This window comes from Phascolarctos cinereus, unplaced genomic scaffold (assembly GCF_003287225.1).
Source record: "Phascolarctos cinereus isolate Bilbo 61053 unplaced genomic scaffold, phaCin_HiC Scaffold_726;HRSCAF=1367, whole genome shotgun sequence".
Lineage (NCBI taxonomy): Eukaryota > Metazoa > Chordata > Mammalia > Diprotodontia > Phascolarctidae > Phascolarctos > Phascolarctos cinereus.
In genome coordinates, this window is record NW_027556098.1 from 422,680,146 (window position 1) to 422,700,320 (window position 20,175).

At 46.1% G+C, this 20,175-nt stretch overlaps 2 protein-coding genes across 8 annotated transcripts; one reads left to right on the top strand and one right to left on the bottom strand.

The window, feature by feature from the left end:
- Positions 1-305: 305 nt before the first annotated feature.
- Positions 306-14,479, bottom strand: LOC110220094 (zinc finger protein 181-like). Of its 7 annotated transcripts, XM_078146420.1 has the most exons (9): positions 14,392-14,479; positions 14,043-14,110; positions 12,142-12,314; positions 10,719-10,829; positions 10,553-10,631; positions 7,392-7,477; positions 6,090-6,216; positions 5,450-5,551; positions 306-2,772 (listed from the first exon to the last, which is right to left on the bottom strand). In XM_078146420.1, exons 5-9 carry the CDS (start codon positions 10,629-10,631, stop codon positions 1,790-1,792), a joined length of 1,377 nt encoding a protein of 458 aa, XP_078002546.1. In that variant the 5' UTR covers positions 10,719-10,829; positions 12,142-12,314; positions 14,043-14,110; positions 14,392-14,479; the 3' UTR covers positions 306-1,789. The 7 variants fall into 7 exon arrangements, with proteins under 7 accessions (XP_078002546.1, XP_078002548.1, XP_078002549.1 ...); XM_078146422.1 differs by lacking the exons at positions 12,142-12,314; positions 14,043-14,110 and having other exon boundaries at positions 14,392-14,478; XM_078146423.1 differs by lacking the exons at positions 10,553-10,631; positions 12,142-12,314; positions 14,043-14,110 and having other exon boundaries at positions 10,719-10,780.
- Positions 14,480-14,530: 51 nt separating this feature from the next.
- Positions 14,531-16,398, top strand: LOC110220112 (uncharacterized). The gene is made up of 2 exons (XM_078146433.1): positions 14,531-15,238; positions 16,168-16,398. The coding sequence occupies exon 1, from the start codon at positions 14,531-14,533 to the stop codon at positions 15,236-15,238; it is 708 nt and encodes a 235-aa protein (XP_078002559.1). The 3' UTR covers positions 16,168-16,398.
- Positions 16,399-20,175: the final 3,777 nt, after the last annotated feature.

The window sequence follows — 20,175 nt, forward strand, 5'->3', positions numbered from 1 at the left end:
TCACTGAAATTTTCCCCACATTCATTGTATGCAGGGTGGTTCACTTTGGCTGTGAGGCAAATGAAGGCTTTATGGCATGCTTTCCTGAGGGCATTCATAGGCTATCTCTGCAGTAAGAGTTTCCTGTACTATAAGTCTTCCCCTATTGCTGAAGGCTTTCTCATGTCCTCTTAAGAGACTGAGAGACTGCCTCAGTGTGAAGACTACATTCAAATGGTTTAAGAGGTCTAGGACTTTGGGGTCCTGCTGGGGGAACCCCCAAAATCACAACCCCGGACCCTGCCTGAATGAATTCAACTCAAATCTTCTTCCAGCCAGAGGAAAAGTTTATTAGTGATAAAACAGTTAGGCCAGGTAAGGATGAGCAGGCATGAGAAAAGCTCAGCCTTTTGGGCTTGAGATTCTCAGCATCTGAATGGGAGCCAGGGTGGAATTTTTATACACTGAAGTAACTTTGGGTGGCCAGAGAAGGGGGCTGGGAAAAGGGTCTAGGTAAAGAATCCTGATTGGGAGGTCTGAGAAATTGAATAGACAATGGGAATAGATAATGGAGGGAACTGGAAGGGTTTTGTGAGGCCTGTAATGAAGGGAACTGGAAGGCATCAAAGTAAGGTCAAAAGATGAGGCTAGGGCTTTCAAAGGGAAATAAGGAGAGTTGATAAGGAACCTGAAAGTTTAAGGGTTTTCTGGATCCTGTAGACAAATGGGAGCCAGACTCTTTTTAGGGCAAGGGGTGAAGGCACATCTGAATGAAATCAAATGGTAGAGCTAAGGCTTTCAAAGGGAGATGAGGAGCTGGGGCCTGTAGACAAATGGGAGCCAGATTCCCTTTGGGGTGAGGGGCGAAGATCTTGGCTTGGGCCCCACTCCCATCAGATACCTTTCATTGAAGGTACAATAACTTCTTTCCAAGGGTTTCACTCTACAGTGAACTCTCAGATGTCTTATAAAGGCCTCCTTCTCAATGGAAGGCTTTGCCACATTCACCATATTCATGGGGTTTTACTCCTTTATGAGCTTCTTGATATCTAAAAAGGGCACTGATTTTCAGTGAAGGATTGCCACTCGTTACATTCAAAAGGTTTACTTCCAGTATGAGTTTTCAAATGCTTATTGTCTTCCTTGGTGGCTGAAGATTATCCCACATTCATTATATTCACAGCCTTTTGTATCTGTATGAGTTGTCTCATGGCTGATAAGGTATTCTTTCAGTCTGAAAGAAATTTCCTTCCACTCAGAATTACCTGATAAAATTCTGCTGGTCATTCAAGGTTTTCCTACATTCCTTCAATTTAAAGAGTTTCTCTTCAATATGAGTATCCTGTGATCCTATGAGTTGAAGTAATCCTTCCCCTTGAAGGCTTTTCCACAGTCACACCATCCCAAAGGTTCATTCCGACACGAATGCTCTGGCGGGTGATAAGGGTTTGCTTCTTCCTGAATGCATTTCCCCATGCATTGCACTAGAAAGGTTTTTCTCCAGTATGAATTCTCTGGTGCACTCTAAGGTGATGATATACGCTGAACGTCTTCCCCACATTCATCACATCCCAAAGGTTTCATTCCGACACGAATGCTCTGACAGGTGATAAGGGTTTGCTTCTTCCTGAACTACTTTCTACATTTGCTATATTCAAAAGCATTTTTCTACAGTATGAGCTCTCTGACTGCTTTTAAGGCGATGCTTTACTCTGAAGGCTTTCCTATATTCATTACATTCTAAGAGTTTCACTCCAGTATGAATTCTCTGATGGCTATTAGCATTTAGCCCATCATTGAAGGCTTTTCCTTATTCAGTACATTCAAAAGGTTTTACTGCAATATGCATTCTCTGATGCCTACTAAGGCTCCCCCTATGGCTGAAGGCTTTCTCACATTTATTACATTCAAAAGGTTTCTCCCCTGTATGAGTTCTCTGATGCATGTTAAGATGATCCTTCATCCTGAAGGCTTTCCCACATTCATTACACTGAAAGGGTCTCAGGCCAACATGAATTCTCTGATGTCTAGAAAGGTTCTGCCTGACACTGAAAGCCTTCCCACATTCATTACATTCAAAAGGTTTCTCTCCAGTATGAGTCCTTTGATGGCTTTTAAGATATCGCTTCTCCCTGAAGGATTTCCCACATTCTTTACATTCAAAGAGTTTCACTCCAGTAGGAACTTCCTGATGTCTAATAAGGGTTTCCTTCTCACATTTACTGAGTTCAGTGGGTTTCTCTCTAGAATTAATTTGCTGACATTCAGTGACATTTGATCTTTTCTCAAAAGCTTTCCCACATTCATTACATTCATAGAACTCTTCACCAGCTATATGACATTTAATGGCATCTGAGTGGTAGATGAAAAAGTTCCTGCCTATGTGACACTTATGAAGCTTCTTCCCTGAGGAGAATCTGTTACACTGAATTTTGTCTGAAAAGTTTCTTAGGCTCTTTGCAAGTATATTACATTTATAGAGACTTTTTCCCATAGCAGCATTTTCTTGGGCAAAACAGACTGGCCCCAGATTAACATGTCTCCCCAAAGAATTCTTTTCTAGTACATTCCCCTGAGAAGACGATCCTTTGTGAGTGACAGTTAACTGGGGGCATTCTCCATCCTGGGGACCCTTCTGGCACTTTAACTTGACCAAAGACGTCCTGGATTCTCCCATACTAGGACACCAGGGACTGTTCTGTAGTCCTCTTTCCGTGGCTGATGCTCCCAGGCAGGTTCCATCAGTCAGAGCCAGGTCCTGGTTCTCATACCTGCTCTTTTGATTAAACAAATCTAAAAGAAATAAATATGTGTCAGTAACACAGAAAACAGAAAAAAGTATCATAAATTCCTTGAGGAGGAACTATGTATTTTTAAACAAAAAATGCTACAATTGAGAATATCCTATTGACTCCAGGAACAAATACAAAATTCGGTTTCATGTTGAGAGCTCTTCATCACCTCTCCCACTCCTGCCTTTCCAATCTTCTTACACCTTACTGCCTACATACCCTCTTTGATTCAGTGACAGGGGCCCTCTGGCTGTTCCACCTCTCAGCTCTGGGCACTCTCTCTGGGAGCCTCCCAGACCTGGAGTGTGCTCCCTCCCCCACTCTGACCACCGACCTCCCTGGCTTCCTTCAACTTTCGACTCAAATTCCCCCTTCTACAGGAAGCCTTCCCCAACCCCTGGAATGAAGATTCTAGTGCCTCTCCTGTTAATTATTCCCTGTATAGCTCATCTGCATACATTGGTTTCAGTGCAGTCTCTCCCATTAAATTATAAGCTCCCTAAGGTCACGGACTGTCTTCTGCTTCCTTTTGGGTCCCTGGCCCTTAGCATGGTGCGTGGCACATAGTAGGCACTTAATAAATGCTTAGTGACTGATCGAAAACATAAAAGTTTGGTATTCACAATATACAGACAATCGCACAAAGGTATATGTATAACCACACCTATGTGTGTACATACATATATACATACACATATATGTTGTTGTGACTGACTCTTTGTGACCCCATTTAGAGTTTTCTTGGCAAAGATACTAGAATAGTTTGCCATTTCCTTCTCCAGCTCATTTTACCAATGAGGAACCAGGGCAAACAGAGTTAAGTGACTTACCCAAGGTCACACAGCTATTAAGTATCTGTGGCTGGATTTGAACTCATCAGTATGAGTTTTCCTGATTCCAAGCCCAGTGCTCTATCCACTGTACCACCTAGCTGATATCTATCTATCTGTACACACACACACACACACACACACACACACACACACTTCTAAAAAGAAGAATTACAAACTACTAGTCACTATAGGAAAGAATGCTCCAACTCACTAATAATAGGAGAAATACAAAGCAAAACACCAGCAAATTGGCAACAATGACAGAAGATGGGAATAATCAATGCTGGAGAGACTGTGGGAAGACAGGCACACTAATGCATTGTTGAAGGAGCTGTGGTACAGTACAAACATTCTGGAAAGTAATTTGGAATTATGCTAATAAAATGAATAAAATGTCTATACCCTTTGACTCAGAGATGGCTTATATCCCAAGGAGGGCAATGATAAAAAGAAAGTCCCCTTACACCAAAATATTTATGGCAGCACTTTCTGTGGTGACAAAGAACTGGAAACAAAGTGGATGCCCATCAATTGGGGAATGGCCATGAATGTAACCAAATATTAATGTGCTATAAGAAACAATTAATTGGATGAGTATGAAGAAGTATAGAAATATTTACATAATCTGATACAAGTAAACAGGGCTAAGAAAACAGCATACACAATAACTACAACAATGTGAATGGATAGATCACAAAAAACAAACAAGAAAAAAATGCTGAAAATGAATGTTGTAAAAATACCCAGAGGCCACAATGAAGAGATCTAAGAAGATATCCCAACTTTACTGCTCTGTAGAGGTGGGAGGTCAAGAGGTCTATTAAATTGCATATATTGTCAGACTTTTTTGATGTACACATTGGTTTTGCTACCTTTTTTTCCCTTTTCATTTTTATTTAAAATATCATTTATGTTTTGCATGACTTCATTTGTATAATGGGTAAAATGTTGCTTGACTTCTCAATGGAGGGTCCAATGGGAGGGAAAGAATTTGGAACTGAAAATTTTAAAAATGAATGTTTAAAAAAATTATTTGTTATGGGGGATGGTCTCTCAGGCAAAGCGAAGAGGTACTAGAAGAAATTCTGGGAGTATAATAAACAGAGGTTGCCAATAAAATTCCATTTTTAAAAATTCTACCCCTCAAACCTACTTTTCATTGATTAAAAAAACAAAACACATACATCAGTGGAAAAGACTAGATAAGAATAAATTAGAAACAAACTAAAAACAAAGTGTCCTATAAAACACAAAAGCAAAAAATTCCCTGAGGAAGAACTCATTTGTCCAAAAATTCTGGGAAACCTGAAAAGAGGCTGGACAAAAATTAGAATTAGATCAACATCTTATGCAACATAACAAATAAGTCAAGTGGATATTCAGGAAGGGGGAGAAAAAATATGAGTTATTATTATCTGAATAATAAAGAACACATCATAAAAAATTCAGAACAGAACTAGATGAGGTAACTAACTACTATGGCTAAGAGAATTCTCAACCTTGAAAGAAAGGACCGAGATGATCACAAAAGATACTCTAGATAACTGTGATTACATGATAATTTAAGAGCTTTTGCTCTAATAAAAATCAATGCAAGTAGGATAAGAAGGAAAAGTGGTTAACTGGGGTAACAAAAAACCCCTTTGCATTAAATATTTCCAATAAGGGTCTTCTCTCAAATATAAGGAAATATGTACCAGCAATGTTAAATACCAAGAGTCACTCTCAAGTGAATAGGTGGTCAAAAGATGTGCACAATTATTTCAAGAGTCCTGCTACTTGAATGACCAGCTGAACTTCCAGAGGTAATGGATTCCATCAGCTACTTGCCATTCATTCCCTCACCTGGCCAGTGGTCTCTGGGAACTTCCTCCTCAGGCATCCATGGTGCTTCTCCTCTTTCTAACTGGGAGATCACATATGGTTTGGAAAATGGAAGCCTTGGTCCTGGGGATAGAAATGAGAAACGGTTGGAGAAATCCATCTCAAGAGTCCAATCCTAGCCTCTTCCTCTTCATGGAAAAGAAGAAATCTGAGAAGGTGCAGAGGATGGTACAATGGACCTCTACTTGTTTTGTGTACAAATTATCTGATTTGGGGTGAGAAAGAAAATTATTTAATTTGATGCATGGTGTGTTAAAAGAGTAGCATCTTTTCACACCTTCAGGTATCTGCCCTGGCACTTTACCAAGAATCTGTTACTTAAGGGTTAGGGTTAAGAGTGAAGGAAAATTCCTACCTCAGCGCCAGCATGATCAAGCTACAGGATTTCTACCTGTATAAAAGCAAAGAATTTGGGCCTGAAAATATCCAATCTTCAGGCTCCAATGGACTTTGGAGTCTTCCTACCTTAAAAGTATATGTGAATATCCCTATACATTCAACAAAAACCAAGATATTCTTCATAGCCCTCACAGCTGTTGGAAATGACACAGCCAGGATAGCTCAGTGGGCAGATGGGCAGTCTTGGGGCAACCATGCTTACCCACAGAGGCCAGGTTCTCATAGTTCTCCAGCATCACATCCCTGTACAGGGCCCTCTGAGCAGGGCTCAGGCATTTCCACTCCTCCAGTGAGAAGTCCACAGCTACATCCCTGAATGTCACTGGATTCTGAAACATCAGACACATTCCTTCTTAGCCAGGGACCATGTCTTTCACAGTCCAAAGAAAACTAATGGAGTTAGCAGTGTGTAGATATGGGGAAGGGCTCTCCAAGTACTTCCTGTACTGACTACTCAATACTATTTATCAGTTCTGAGTTGTTAGAGGAAGCTGTAGAAGAAACAATGGAAAAGAGAGTACTTGAGAAGGATAAGAAGGATATGGAGATGATTTGGAGGCACGGACCTGATGAGAGGGACTCTAGGAGAAGGAAAAGAAGGCAGGGGCTGGGAGGACTGTTAAGTCCCATAATTGGTGAAATGGGGAAGCTGGGTGTCACCGTCAAATTAGGATGGACGGCTAAGTGGCAGAGCAGAGTGCCAATCTTAGACACTTCCTCGTCCTGTGACCTTGGACAAGTCACTTAACCCTGTTCGCCTCAGTTTCTCATCTAGGAAATGGAAAACCACTCCAGTATCTCGGCCAAGAAAACCCCAAAATGGGGTCATGGAGAGCTGGACGTGACTGAAACAACTCATCAGCAACAAAATCGAGTCCGGAAGAGGCTGCTAAGCTGTCTGCTCCTAAAGAGACGCCGAGGAGCCGCAGCATAAACACCCTCGAGTAGTGCAAAAGACTAAGCTGAGCACATCTCGATCAGCAGGAGAACAGGGAAGGTTCGGCATCGGCTCGGTGTGAATCAGCTTTGTGGAGTCAGTGCTTTGCCCACAGGCAAGCCTCTGCCATCCACGTTCAAAGAGCCTGGCTGGCTTCCCTCCTACAGAAGGTGAAGGGATCTGAGGACTGCCACATAGATTCCCATTTGGAAGAGACAGAGAAGCGTCCCTGAATGGCAAAGGCAAAAATGAGGAAACAAAAGACAGCAAGGTGGCAGAAAAAGGAAAGAAAATCGTTCTGGGAATTGGATGTCAGAATGAGGATGTTAATGTTCCTGACAGATTATGAGAAAATTGAATATGGCTAAATATAAAGCTCGACACTTGGGTTCACCAAGAAGTCATGACTCCCAGATTCTGAGAACTCTCTGTCATGCAATGGAATGGTTAAAATATTCTAGGAGAGAATACCCCAGGCTGAGGGCTATGCGTGAAACTTGGATGGGCTAAGGCCATTCAGGAGAATGGAAATGAGATGATATTTCCGAAAACAGAACCTTAACTTACCTGGTATCTGGTGGTCAGCAACCCAAAAGTACTTCGTTCTGCTAGACTCCTGTCCTGAGCAAAGGCAGGAGCTTTAGGAGGCTGAACTGGGAGAGGGAAAGAAGTCATGAAGGTGACCGATACCTCTTAGAGCTCCCAAACAAAGTCTTCACCAGTACCCTAGAGTCAGACCCTCATCCCCAAGCCCTTCCACCAAACCAATCATACACTCTAGTTACCCCCTTCACCAACTTTCTCCTCCCCCTCCCTGAACTGCCAGATGGTTCTGAAGAGTGCTAGAAACTGTATTTAGACTAGGAAAGCTACAGATCTGTGCCACTTTCAACAGGGTCCTCACCAGCAACTCTTTCATTCTTTATCTGTTGACATTCTGACCAAATTCTTTTCACCACCCTGAAGCCAAAATTCCCTCCCTAAATTCCCCTTGGATGTGACCTTTCTTCTGACTCTACTGAGATCAAGGATGACAATATCCAATTGGAACTGTCTTATCACCACTTTGATTCTTTTCAGATGCCTCTGTATTTTCACTTCTATTTTCTTTCTCAGTTCCTGTCCAGTCCCAAAACTGGAGGTATCCCTCCCTCCCCCATCCTGCTCAGGTTAGCGCCTCCTGCATCTAGACTTGTGCCTCTTCTGCAGACTGTAATCTAGCATGGGATGGGTTGAGCAGGCTTGGGAAATGCCTGAATCCCTAGAACCCAAAGCAGATGTCAACAGGTCACTGCAGTTCCAAGTGTAAACCTTTCCTTGAGAGAATGTGGGCTTGAGTGCCAACACTTTTCCCGACCCCGTGGGTACTTAATAAATGCTTGCTGTTTGAGGGAATAGTTGAATAGCCAAAGGATCTCGCCATGGTCACACCCTATTTGATAGTTATATCACTTTTTCATAAAGGTAAAGGAAGAAGAGGGCAGCTGGTGGCACAGTGGATAGAATGCCAGGCCTGGAGTCAGGAAGACCTGAGCTCAAATCTGGCCTCAGACACCTACTAGCTATGTGACAAGCACAAGTCACTTAACCATGTTTGCCTCAGTTTCCTCATCTTCAAAATGAATTGAAGAAGGAAATGGCAAACCACTCCAGTATCTCTGCCAAGAAAAACCCAAATGGGGTCATGGAGAATTGGATACAACTGAAGGTGACTGAATAATAAAAAAGGAGGAATGCTTGCCAAATTTGAAGACACACAGCTAAGACTCACACTAGGGAAGAAAGACTCCACCTCCTAAAAATCTCAGCAGATCACAACAGGCCCAACCTTGTGGCACAAATTTAGTGGGGAAAAACCAGAAAATTCTATACTTTGGTTAAAAAAAATCAACTGTATACATTTGGGATGGGAATACAGGGCATGAAAACAGTTTCTGTGAAAAAAACCTAGGGATTTTTGTGGATTCTAAGTCCGGTGTGTGTCAAGAAAGTGACATGACAGCCAAAAACAGCAGCTGCTCTCACAGGCTAAATTGCGAAGTAGAGCATGGTGATGGAGGGCCCCTGACACTGGTGTGGGAGCGCTCAGAGCCTGAGCAAGGCAGGGAGCATGATGGCCAGGGAGCCAACAAGGGTTGGCACTGCCCTAATGGTAGGGAAACAAAGGCAAAAACAGGGTCCCTGCCCTCAGTGAGCTTACATTCAAATGGGGAAATGACGTGCAAACAACTACAGCATAGAAGAGGTCGGCAGTGCAGGAACCTGAAAAAGGCTCCTTAGAGAAGAATGGATTAGAGCTGAAGGAAGCCAGGAAAGCAAAAGGCAGAAGCAGAGGAGCACACTCCACGCATGAGGCAGAGCCAGTGAAAAAGCACAGGGTTGGGAGAGGGAATGCTGGTTGGGAGGAATAGCAGGGAGACCGGGGTGGGGGGGCTCTGGGTCCCAGAGTCAAGAGAAGACTGGAAAGATTAGGAGGGGCCAGGTGGTGAAGGGCGTTAAAGGGCAAAGTGCATCTGACGTTTGATCCTCAAGGTAACAGAGCCACAGATGTCAAAAGCACTATACATTGAGAGGGACAGAACAAAAGAAAATTAGTCGTTGGGGGACTTGTAAATGTGGATCCTTTTGTCCTGGGATCAGTCTTTAACATAACTTTCCTTGAGTTGTCAATTTTCTTTTCTCCCATAAGAGGCAGATTCTTCTCTCCCAAACATTCTATCAGCACAGATCAAGGATCCCCAAGAGGGAGCTCAGTGGGACAGTGCATAGAGCATGGGGCTTGGAGTAAGGAAGACCCAAGTTCAAATTTTGCCTCAGACATTTAGTATAGCGACATAATCCCGGGCAAGTCACTTAACTCTTGCTTGCCTCAGTTTCCTCAACTGTAAAGTGGGGATCATAACAGCACCTACCTCCCAGGGTTGCTGTGAGGATTGACTGAGATAATTTCTGTAAAGTGCTTAGCACTTTGCTGAAACCTCATGAGATATCTTGGGGCTTACGAGCTGAATTTCCTTTTTAAGGACTAGGCCTTAAACCCAAATCACTCTGGCTCTCATTGACTGGCCAGTAGGGGGTCCTAGCCCAAGCCTCATTTGGTCCTTGTTTGGGCTCTGATAGCTCAGCGTGAATGTAAATAGCAATTGTTTCTGTTTTGGTCAGAAACCCTGAGTGTCTTCCCCCTCCCAAATTTTTTTTTTAAACTAAGTAAAAGAAGGCCTTCTTTGCCTCATTTCTTACCTAGCGTGCATCACCGAATGGGCATTGCCTCAGACAAAATGGGACCTGGGCAAGACTGTAACTTAAAAAGGCCTAGGTTCCCCACGGCATCCTGGCCATCTTCCGTCATCCTGATCCATATCTTGCCACTGGGCCTGGACGGCTCCAGAGAAAAGAGTGAGGCCGGTGACTCTGCAAGGCCCTCCCTCACCTGAATCCAATTCACTTGCGAGTCATAACATCACCTTCCCAACGTCATGGTCCTCCTCGAGAATGAAGGACAAACAACAGCACAGGCCGGGCACACAGTAGGCGCTTAACAAATGCCTGTTCTCCGCACCAGGCAGGGTGCTAAGGACACCACACTCCCTACCTTACAGAAGCTTAAGACTGGAGGAGGCAAAATATATGGATAGAGCAACCAAGGGCAGCAGAGGGACATGAGGACGTCTAAGAATAAAAGTGTCAAAAAACAAGATTCTAGGGGTACAGAGATGACCGGTGAGCACCTTCCAGGCACGGACACAGCCACAGCCAAGGCCCAGGGAACTGTGGTTGAACTCCAGACTGCAGAAAGAGAAGCGACATCTGAGGATGGATGGGTGGACGGAGGCCAGGGAGAGCTCCCCCTTCATCTGCCCACCTGTCCTTCTCCTCCCCTTCTGGAATACTCACTTGTCTCCTTAGACATTCGGGCCAAATGCTCTATTCCTCCTCTTCCCGAAGTCCACACACTACTAGAATCAGAGAGCAAAGTGAAGACAGAAAGAATCCACTGATCACCTCCTGAAAGAAAAGCACCAGGAATACCATAACAAAAAGCTCGAGCTCTAACATCATCCAGAAAAAAGCAGTACAAGTACAAAAGAACCACTTTCAGGGTCACACAAGACATGCCAGTTTCTACTAACAATCAGAGGAGATCTTGGAACATAATACAGACAGTTCTTGCTTCCCATAAATTAGCCTGCAAAGCTGACTTCCCAGCAGGTGGGCAGCAGGACCCTTCCCTGGGCCTGGGCTCTGGCTCCAGCTCCTAGCAGGCTGCATCAAGGGTGGTGGTGGCAGGGTAATAGCAGCAGCAGCAGTGCTGGTGCAGCACCTTGCCAGGGGTCCTCGGCTTTCCAGGGATTGAAGCTGCTCTACTGTGGGGGTGGGGGGGGGAGTCCAGGTACTAAAGCTGCTCAGGCTTTGAGGCCATGCAGAGCCTTGATAGGGGAGGGGGAGGTCCACTTCATTAATTGAGAACTGTCTGTATCCCCAAAGGCAAAAGAGAGAGAGGCTTGTAAACAAGAATAACTTACCCAGCAAAGCTAACCTTAATTCTACAGGGGAACAGAAACAAACCTTTAATGTAATAGGGAATTGTCAGTATTTCTGATGAAAGCCTGGGGGATGAGTCAAAACTTTGAAATACAAATGCAGTAGCCCTGAGGAATCTGGAAGCCATGAGGCTTGTTCCTGAGCCAATAGAGGGTGTTACACAGTGTGAAGGAAGGATGGAATCCACCCTTTGGAACCTTGATGTTTTCAAAGGATACCAAGAGAGGTAGTTTTGTTCTGAGGACTTGAAGATGGTAAAGAGAGGGGAGGGTAGAAAGAGGAACATGTTAACAGAGGAAGGGGGAAGACAGGTAGAACTCATCATTTCTCATAATGGGGGTGGCTAGGGGCAGCTAGGTGGTGCAGCGGATAGAGCACTGGCCCTGGAGTCAGGAGGACCCGAGTTCAAATCTGGCCTCCAACGCATAACACTCACTAGCTGTGTGACTCAAGTCATTTAACCTGAATTGCCATCGCAACAGACAGTAGGGCCTCAAACAGTCCTTAAAGGGCTCCCCCCGCTCCCAGACAGCCCTGAGGGGCACAAAAGGCAAACTGCATATACGTGAATCAGATTCTGCAGAGAGTGAGGCCACTTCAGGAAAAGTCAGGGAAGAAGAGAGAAATCAGTAACGAAGAAAATGACAATGCCTGGCTCAGGAACATCCTTTCAAGGATAAGTCATGAAGACAAAGCCAGAGATCCCCTCGAGCACCCACAGTGGACAACTGCTACAGCCAAAAGGGCGAATGGTCAGTAGACATGACAACAGTACCAGCAGGCAGCAGCGATGAGCTAACCCTCAGATTGAGACAGACATGAGTTGTGGGACACAGCAAAGCTCTGCATGTGCTTTTCACAATGACCCTTATTTCTGAAAATGGACAGCTTTTCTTTTTCACTGTTTTTCATTATCGGAGTAAAAGTCTGGAGATAATGATGGTAACACTGAAAACAAAGGAAAAGGGCAAAGAGTGTCAGTGAATCTCTATAAGAAGGCAGAAAGAGGATAGCAAAGGCATATTTGGATAACAGTGATGGAATTACCAAGCTAAGTTTTAATTACTTAAAAAGTGAGACAAAATGTAAAAAGTAAAAAAAAAGTTTCGTGCTGTCTTCTTTGCATCTTGAACTATTCAGGTTTGCTGACATTTAAATCAATATAAAAAAAAGAAAATTTGTGTAAAAAATACAAAAAAAGGGAACTCTGTGTCCCCAGCATCATAAGGAGGCCTCCTGGGAGGCCTCACCCACAGGAGCTGCACAGAAGGGAGGAAAGGTCCCAGACAAGGAATGAGAGAACCAAAGAGGCCCAATCCAGGGTGCCATGAGGAGGAGGTCCCCCAGACTGTTTGCTGGGCAGCCAGGCCTTCCCAGAATGGTCCCTGTGCAGCACAGGATGCTATCAGGTCCCAGGTGCAGAGGAACACACAGCAGAAAGCCTGCATCTGCTCGCCAAGATCTTCCCAGCTGGAGCCTGTGCCCCCCATTAGCTCAGGGGTACCTGCCACTTCTGAGTGGCATCTGGAGAAGACAGAGACACCAGGAAGTGTTGCTGTATCTGGAGGATCTCAACAACTGTGGGAAGATGTTGGCAAAGCAAAGGGCCCAGTGGCTGGAAGATGCTGGCCTGAAGCCCCCAGTTAATCAATACTAGTTCTCAGAGCATCTGTCAAGTATGGGGTAACCTAGGGTCTCAACCGGAGAAATGACCGAAGGAGGATGAGTGGGCTTGTCAGCTGTGCCAGCCAAAGAAGACTTCTGGGCTAAGACTTTCCTAGGATTTGTTTGCCATGATGAACAGGCTGGGAGGCACCATCTTTATGGTGATCATCGCTGAGGTGTTCAGTGACCTCTCTTATGGGAACATGGTTCAGAAGAATCAAAAGCAACCAACTCATTTACAGCTGAGGAAACTAAGGCCCACACTGGATAAGGGCTAGCCTGAAGTCACATGGATAGCAGCCCCAGGCTGAACCCAAGTTTTCTTGGTTTTCCCAGTACGTCACACTGCTCTGTTGAGAAAATGGCCCCTAAGTTGGGTCCTGAAGGAAAGGCGGGCTATCAAGGGGAAAAGGTGGGGATTCGTGGGAACAGAGCTTCCTAGTTGAGAGTAGCAGGACATGAGCTGAGAGAGGGAGGCTGCGGTCACTTGGGGGACAGCTTGGAATGCCTGACAATGGGGAGACAATGAAGACGTTGGCAAGTGAATACGTGCTTGAGGGGACTCCTACAGACACGGCTTCTGTATTCCAGACAAGAAATCAGAGAGTTGGGATGAAGAAGTTCGGCAGAAGTGAGGGAGGTGTCATGTCTTTTTTTTTTCTGATTAATAATTTAATGCTTTTTACTGGAGCACCTGATGCTTGCCAGTGAAGTAAGGAAATACAATGTCTGCAGAAGCACCAAACTCGCTGTGGTTAAAGGGAGGTGTCATTTCAAGCATGAGCAAGGGCACTGACCAACAGAGGGCATGAGAGCAACTGGAAACAGTCCTTAATTCACCTGGAATACGGGGAACTGCCTTGGAGGGGCTCAGATCCTATTGGGGAAAGAAGGGCTGGGGCTCAGAGATTCTGTAGGAAAAAGCCACATTGCAGGAGGGGAAAGGAACCTCAGCAGACTCTAGGAACTGACACAAGAGGGCAGGAGAGAGAGGAAAGAAGGCTGACTCACCTCGTCCTTGCCAGTCAGGAACCCGGGAGCTATTTCCTCCTTTCTCTAGTCTATTCGGGTACGGCGTCCTCAGAAAGAAAATAACCATGAAGGATCGCAGAGGATGAACGTCTGTGCCAGGGAGATTTCTCCGGCGGAGACATCCCAGTCGTGCAGCCTAGGTCTGCAGCAGCCCCGGGTCTGCAGGGTCTCCCCGCCACAGCCAAGGTCGGGGCAGCCGGGGGGGCTCCACGCCCCTACGTGCCGGGGCTCAGCCCTTCACCCCCCGCTCTCGCTCCCCTCCCACCTCCGCCCAGCCAGTTTCCCGTCTCTTCTCGGCAGCGCCGCTGACGCTCCGCCACAGACCTACCTTCAGGAATCCCAAACAAAGTCAGCTTTTCTTTTCCGACGCCATCCACAAGGTCAGTGGCTGGCTTCGCGCATGCTCAGTATCATCCCCTCACTGTCAGTTTCAGGTTACACTCCTTCCAGTTAGCCAGCCTCCGCGCATGATCAGTCTCACAACTGCCCTTGTATTCCCCCGCCCACTCTCGGACAAATGGTTGGTGCAGCCAGTGCGCATGCCCAGTCTCCTCCCCAGGATTCCCGCCCCCTCGGACTCCCCGCTCCTCTGCAGAGCTCCCTCCTCTCAGGCTGACACCGCCCCTCTCTACTCCTCACGCGCCCGGAGCCTTATCTCTCCGCCAATTAGAGGCCAGGCCAGCCTTTCCGCCCCGCCCTCCGGGTCTCCTGCGCTCACCTGGCTCGGGTCCCTCGGTAGCCCCCAGAGAGGAAGTCCGGCCTGCGGCGGAGGCCTCCCTCCTCTTTCCGTCTTCCCACCTTCTTGCGTCCGCGGCCCGATCCATCCCCTGGCCCGCCTGCTGGCGCTCCTGCGCTGTCTGCCGCGGCCAGAACGGGGCGTGCCATCGGCCTGGAAGGAAGCTCCGCCTGCGGAGGTCCGAGGCCGAATCCTGGGCCGCCCGACGCCGCACGGCCCCTTCCGGCATCTCCGGCCGCCACCCCCTCGGCTCGCCCAGGATCGGCTTCCCAATGCAGACGGCCCTCGGATCCAAGCCCTGCACTCGCTCCTGGCTCCCCGCGGGCCTCTGGACATCTGGACATCTGGACATCTGGACATCTGGACATCACCGAGCCTTCCCTCTCTCAAGGCCGGCCTGACCTCAGGCTTACCGCCGGTGACCAGGCCTGAAAGTTAGGTCAGGCCCAGGGAGAAACGGCGGGACCGGGACCGGTGGGGCTGGGGGGGGATACCTATTAACTAATCCCTTGTTACATTGTTACATTCAGTGCACTGGGGAGGAACTCACGTGGTTCGGGTGCTTCAGTCTGGGCCTGCTCTTCCTGAGCCAGATGGGGTTTTCTAGGCAAAGAGACTAGAGTGCCTTGTCATTTCCTTCTCCAGCCCATTTTACTGATGAGGCAAACAGAGTAAATGCCCTGCCCAGTACCTGAGGCTGGATTTGAACTCGGGATGGTGACTTCCTGATCCCCAGCCCAGTGCTCTATCCACTTCTGTCCTCGCTGCCCTTAGGTATAAGGAGAAATAAAATGATAGGGGCAGACAGAATATATACATCTATGTAATAATATAAATGGTAAATAACATATATATATATATAGTAATGGGGAGGAATTCAGGTGGTTAGTGTTAAATCCAGCACTTAAATTGCTGAACAGACGGAATTTACCTCATCTGTTATTAAGTGGCCTCATGCCCACTGCAACCTGACATTACAGCCCCATGGACAGACTGATGATGGTTTCAGTCCCCAGTCCCGCACCAACCTAAATATTCAGCTCAGCAGAGGGCGTATTATGTCTCTTATTGGTCACTGAAATGTCCCACCAGCGGCAATATGTGGTGGGAGGCATGAGCAAGGTTTTTCCATTGGTCCTGATACCAAAGGAGAGTAGTCCTCTGTCCCTGGCCCAGACACCTCAGCCAAGCCCATGGTCACCACCCTGGAATCGCTACAGATGATCTTATCTGCCTGGTCCCTCAAGGTTCTTACAGTTCAACCCACACAGCCAGGGAGGGAGTTGCCCAGGAACCTTGTCCTTCAGAGTGTCCCTCATCACAAGATGACTGGACACTAACATCTAGTTGCGTATGCCTTTCTCATAGTGGCCAGAGTGATCAGGGAAGATGGTGTTCCTCTAGAACCTCATTTTTCTAGCAACAAATGTTTACTGTATTTGAAGAATTCCATTCCTTAGCAGAAGAGGCAAACTAGGACTGGAGCAGAGGCAAAGGCAAAGATTGGAGGTTTCAGTCTGCAGCAAAGTCACAACCTGTTTGTGAATACACTAACACCTTCGGGGCAAAATATCAAATAAACTCTCTTGAACGATGAAAGCTTCTTATGGCCTAGATATCTTGTTAGAGGGACTGCCTTACTTCATCCAACCCATAATGAACAAAGCTGGATGAAATGTAATGGTATCACACACTCACACACACACACACACACACCCCATCATCATCAGCTGAATGGCTATGTGGAGGCCATCAAAATACCAAGGTTTGGATTATGGGCTCCCCAAAACTCAAGAGCCCAATATGCTTCTGATCATCCTTTTTAGAGTATTGGCAAGTGTCAGTAGATTACTAGAAAGTAAGTATGTTGGGACTCACGTGAGTTCTATCTGTCCAGCCTATCTCCCCAAACTTAACTGAGGAGCCGAGACTCAGTAGTTTTTTAAGGTTCAGCTTTCTCAAGTTGAGCCATCACATCTAAGCCATCATATAAGGCCTAGAATCTAGGGCCTCTGCCCACATTACCTTGACCACATTCCATCACCAGCATAGTGGTGGTCATCACTGGCCTCAGGAAATGAGGCTTCTTTCAGGTCTGTCTACCCTCCAAACTGTGTGTCTTGTGATAGTCCTCTGGCATAAAGGAGTCCTTAGGAGGTCAGAGGTTTCCCCTTCTGACCCTTGCTTTCTAGGACTGGGCTCATGGTGCCCAAGTCCCTGGCAGAGGTGCAACTGTCAAAAAGGAAAGTCGCTGTGGGGAGACCAGGTTCACGTCTAAGGAAAAGACCATAGTCCCTCCAGAGATGTCAGGAAAAACAAGCCCCTTGATGAGTTTGATCCCTGTGAATACTATGTCGTAACAATGACTCAATATTCAAGTTTTATTGACAAAAAATAGAGAGGAGTGGAGAGCAAGGGGAAGGGGAGAAGGGAGTCCAGTAACAGAACAGAACTCCCCTGGTTGTAGCACGGCCCTGGGGAGTGCGGGGATGTGGATCCATTCAGGTGGTCCACCCAGGGGCGAGGCTTTGTCCCAAGGGAGTGGCATGCTCCCAGGGAGGGAGATGGACTCCAAAGTTCCCTTCTGAGAGGGGACACTTAAATCCATTGATCTTACTGGCCGACGTGCATGTCAAGGTTGAGGGCACACGGGATTTTTGAGGTGCACAGGTGCAGGGGGAAAAGATAAACCGGGAGGTGGCAAGATAGTATTGTTGGACACGCAGCTGTGTTAACCGTCAAACGTTACTATCGGTGGATTTCTCATAGCACGTGTTTCCACGCAGAGATTCTATGAACTGTAGGCTCCCTTAAGGGAAGCCTGTCACGGTGGTTTGCAGTTCCGTTTTCTGTGTATCACCAACAGAGAATAATTCCATTCGAAATAATGAGAGAACGGGTAGAATGGCTTGGAACCCACCTACCAGGACACACAGAGGAATTTTATATCCACATATGCGCATACACGTATATGGACACAAACACATGCATAATTGTTATATATAAAATGGGCATATTGATAGAATGTAGTGTATGTACACGTGTATGTAAAACTGCCAAATACGTTTTACAAAAATAAACACAGGCCTAACTAATTTGAGGTATTAACTGTACATTGGTAGTCAGCTGGGGTGAGCTGGTAAATGCTTAACAACAGACTCTCCGGAAAAAAGTATTCCTGACACGCTCTTGAGTTTATTCTGCACGATTAACACTTTATCCCTGTATTAAACACAGACAAGCAAGGAAACAATAGTTCATTTCCTGATTGTAGCTTTGCCAGTTTCCAAGGGGTTACTGAACGATAGGTTGTCTTGAGCAGGCCTCGGCCCACTCCAGGATGGGGGCCAAGGCAATAGTATAAAAATGACAAGGCTCCCAAATTTCATTTGCTTATTCAGGGCCATACTATTCAAGCCTTCAAAGGTTACTTTATAAGGCTAGAAAAAAATGGTAATGAATTCATCCAGAGGAAAAAGAGGTCAAGAGTCTTATGGAAAATAATTAAGAGTGGGAATGAAGAAATACTACCAATTAATTCCAGACTCTAAATTATACTACAAAGCATTCATTAATCATCAAACTATGTGGTATTTCTTAAAATGAGAAAAGTCAAATCGGGGACAGATTAGGTGCACATCACGCCGAAGCAAAAGTCTGTGGCAGTGTAGTGTAAAATCAGAGTGCCCAGTAATGGCACAAGCACTCACTGCTGGACAGAAGCTTCTGGAAGAACTGGAAAACAGTGTATGTGGTGGGCTTTGGTGATTTCACACCACAACACCCACTGAGACCCACGTGCCACAGTTAGGGAAATGCCCTTCGTACTTAGTACCCACGGAGGGAAGAGAGAACAGGCAGAAAACAAGAAGTTGTCGTGAGGGAGGGGGAGAAAGGCTGGGAAAAACAAGAGTGTACAGTAATGAAACAAACACGCCTCGAGTCAAATAGACCCTGTCTAGAGGATTGCCAGAGGAACTGAGTTGACAGAGAAGCAGCCTGTGACCTTAATAACGAATGTGGGAAGAGTGGCATTTTCTAGCTTGGCCTGCCAAGTCAGGTACCCGCCTCTCACTGGCTAGTGTTATCAGGACCTGGCATGAATCCCATGATGGAGGAGCAGAAACAGATGTGTGGAGCCTGTCTGTTGACAGTCTTGCATCATGCCCTATGTTTGACAGTGTTTTCTAGATGGACAAGGCCATTTTTGATAGACACCTTGCTTGTTTGGGGTCTGTCGTTATTTTTCTCCTGATACGTGAGGTTGGGATGATTTCCTAAGGCTCTTACACAAGTAGAAATTGGATTTCACTCAACAGCTTACATCAGATGAATGAATGAATGAATGAATGAATGAATGGAAAAGCATTTAGTAGCACTTACCATGTGCCACGCACAACTAACCATTGCACATAAAACTGCACAAGCAAAGTCAGTGCCCACTCTCAAGAAGCTTGCTTTCAAGGGCTGCTGGGTGGCGCAGTGGAAAGAGCTCTGGCCTTGGAGTCAGGAGGACCTGAGTTCAAATCTGGGCACTTATTAGCTGTGTGACCCTGGGCAAGTCACTTAACGCTGATTGCCTCAGAGGAAAAAAAAAACACAAAACCTTACTGTCTCATGAAACAAATGAAATGCATAATGGTGCCCAGAGTGAGGCACTTTACTTGGCAAGGTAGGGGGATGGTGAGTGGGATGAAAGGGACTAGATTGGCACTCACATCTAAAAACAATGGCAATGTTGATTTAATCTGGCTCCTGGTTACTAACCTGGGAGAGCCATCTTTGTTCCTCTGACCCTACGGATCTTAAACTGGCTACTGTGATCAGGAACTGGGATGAGCCTCACAGCAAAAGAACAGAGAGAAGGGGCAGCTAGGTGGCGTGCAGTGGATAGAGCACCGGCCCCGGACTCAGGAGGACCCGAGTTCAAATCTGCAGTCAGACACATACCATTTACTAGCTGTGTGACCCTGGGCAAGTCATCTAACCCCATTGCCTAACCAAAAAAAAAAAGAGGGAGAGAGAGAGAGAGAAAAGAACAGAGAGAAACCTGGGAAGTCTGATTTTAATAACTACACCTGTTATTGGGCCTGCTCTTGAATCATATGTCCTTGTCCCGGGTGTGACGACCGTGTATCTAACCAAGTAAAATTCTTCTCATAGACTTGTAGTTTAGTATTCAGCAAGTCATGTTTATCATTTTTTATTGTTTATTTTATCCATTTTATTTATTTATTTTTTAGGCAATTGGGGTTAAGTGACTTGCCCAGGATCACACAGCTAGTACGTGTCAAGTGTTTTGGTCTGAGAGGCCAGATTTGAACTCAGGTCCTCCTGACTTCAGGGCCGGTGCTCTGTCCACTACGTCATCTAGCT

Excerpts from the sequence above, each read along its gene's own strand:
- LOC110220094 (XM_078146419.1), bottom strand. The coding sequence starts at position 10,938 with ATGTCTTGTGTGACCCTGAAAGTGGTTCTTTTGTACTTGTACTGCTTT. Across the intron at positions 7,478-10,718 it reads CCGAATGTCTAAGGAGACAA|TTCAGCCTCCTAAAGCTCCT; the intron begins GTGAGTATTCCA and ends TCCCTCTCCCAG. Across the intron at positions 2,773-5,449 it reads TCCCAGAGACCACTGGCCAG|ATTTGTTTAATCAAAAGAGC; the intron begins GTGAGGGAATGA and ends TATTTCTTTTAG.
- LOC110220112 (XM_078146433.1), top strand. The coding sequence starts at position 14,531 with ATGATCAGTCTCACAACTGCCCTTGTATTCCCCCGCCCACTCTCGGAC.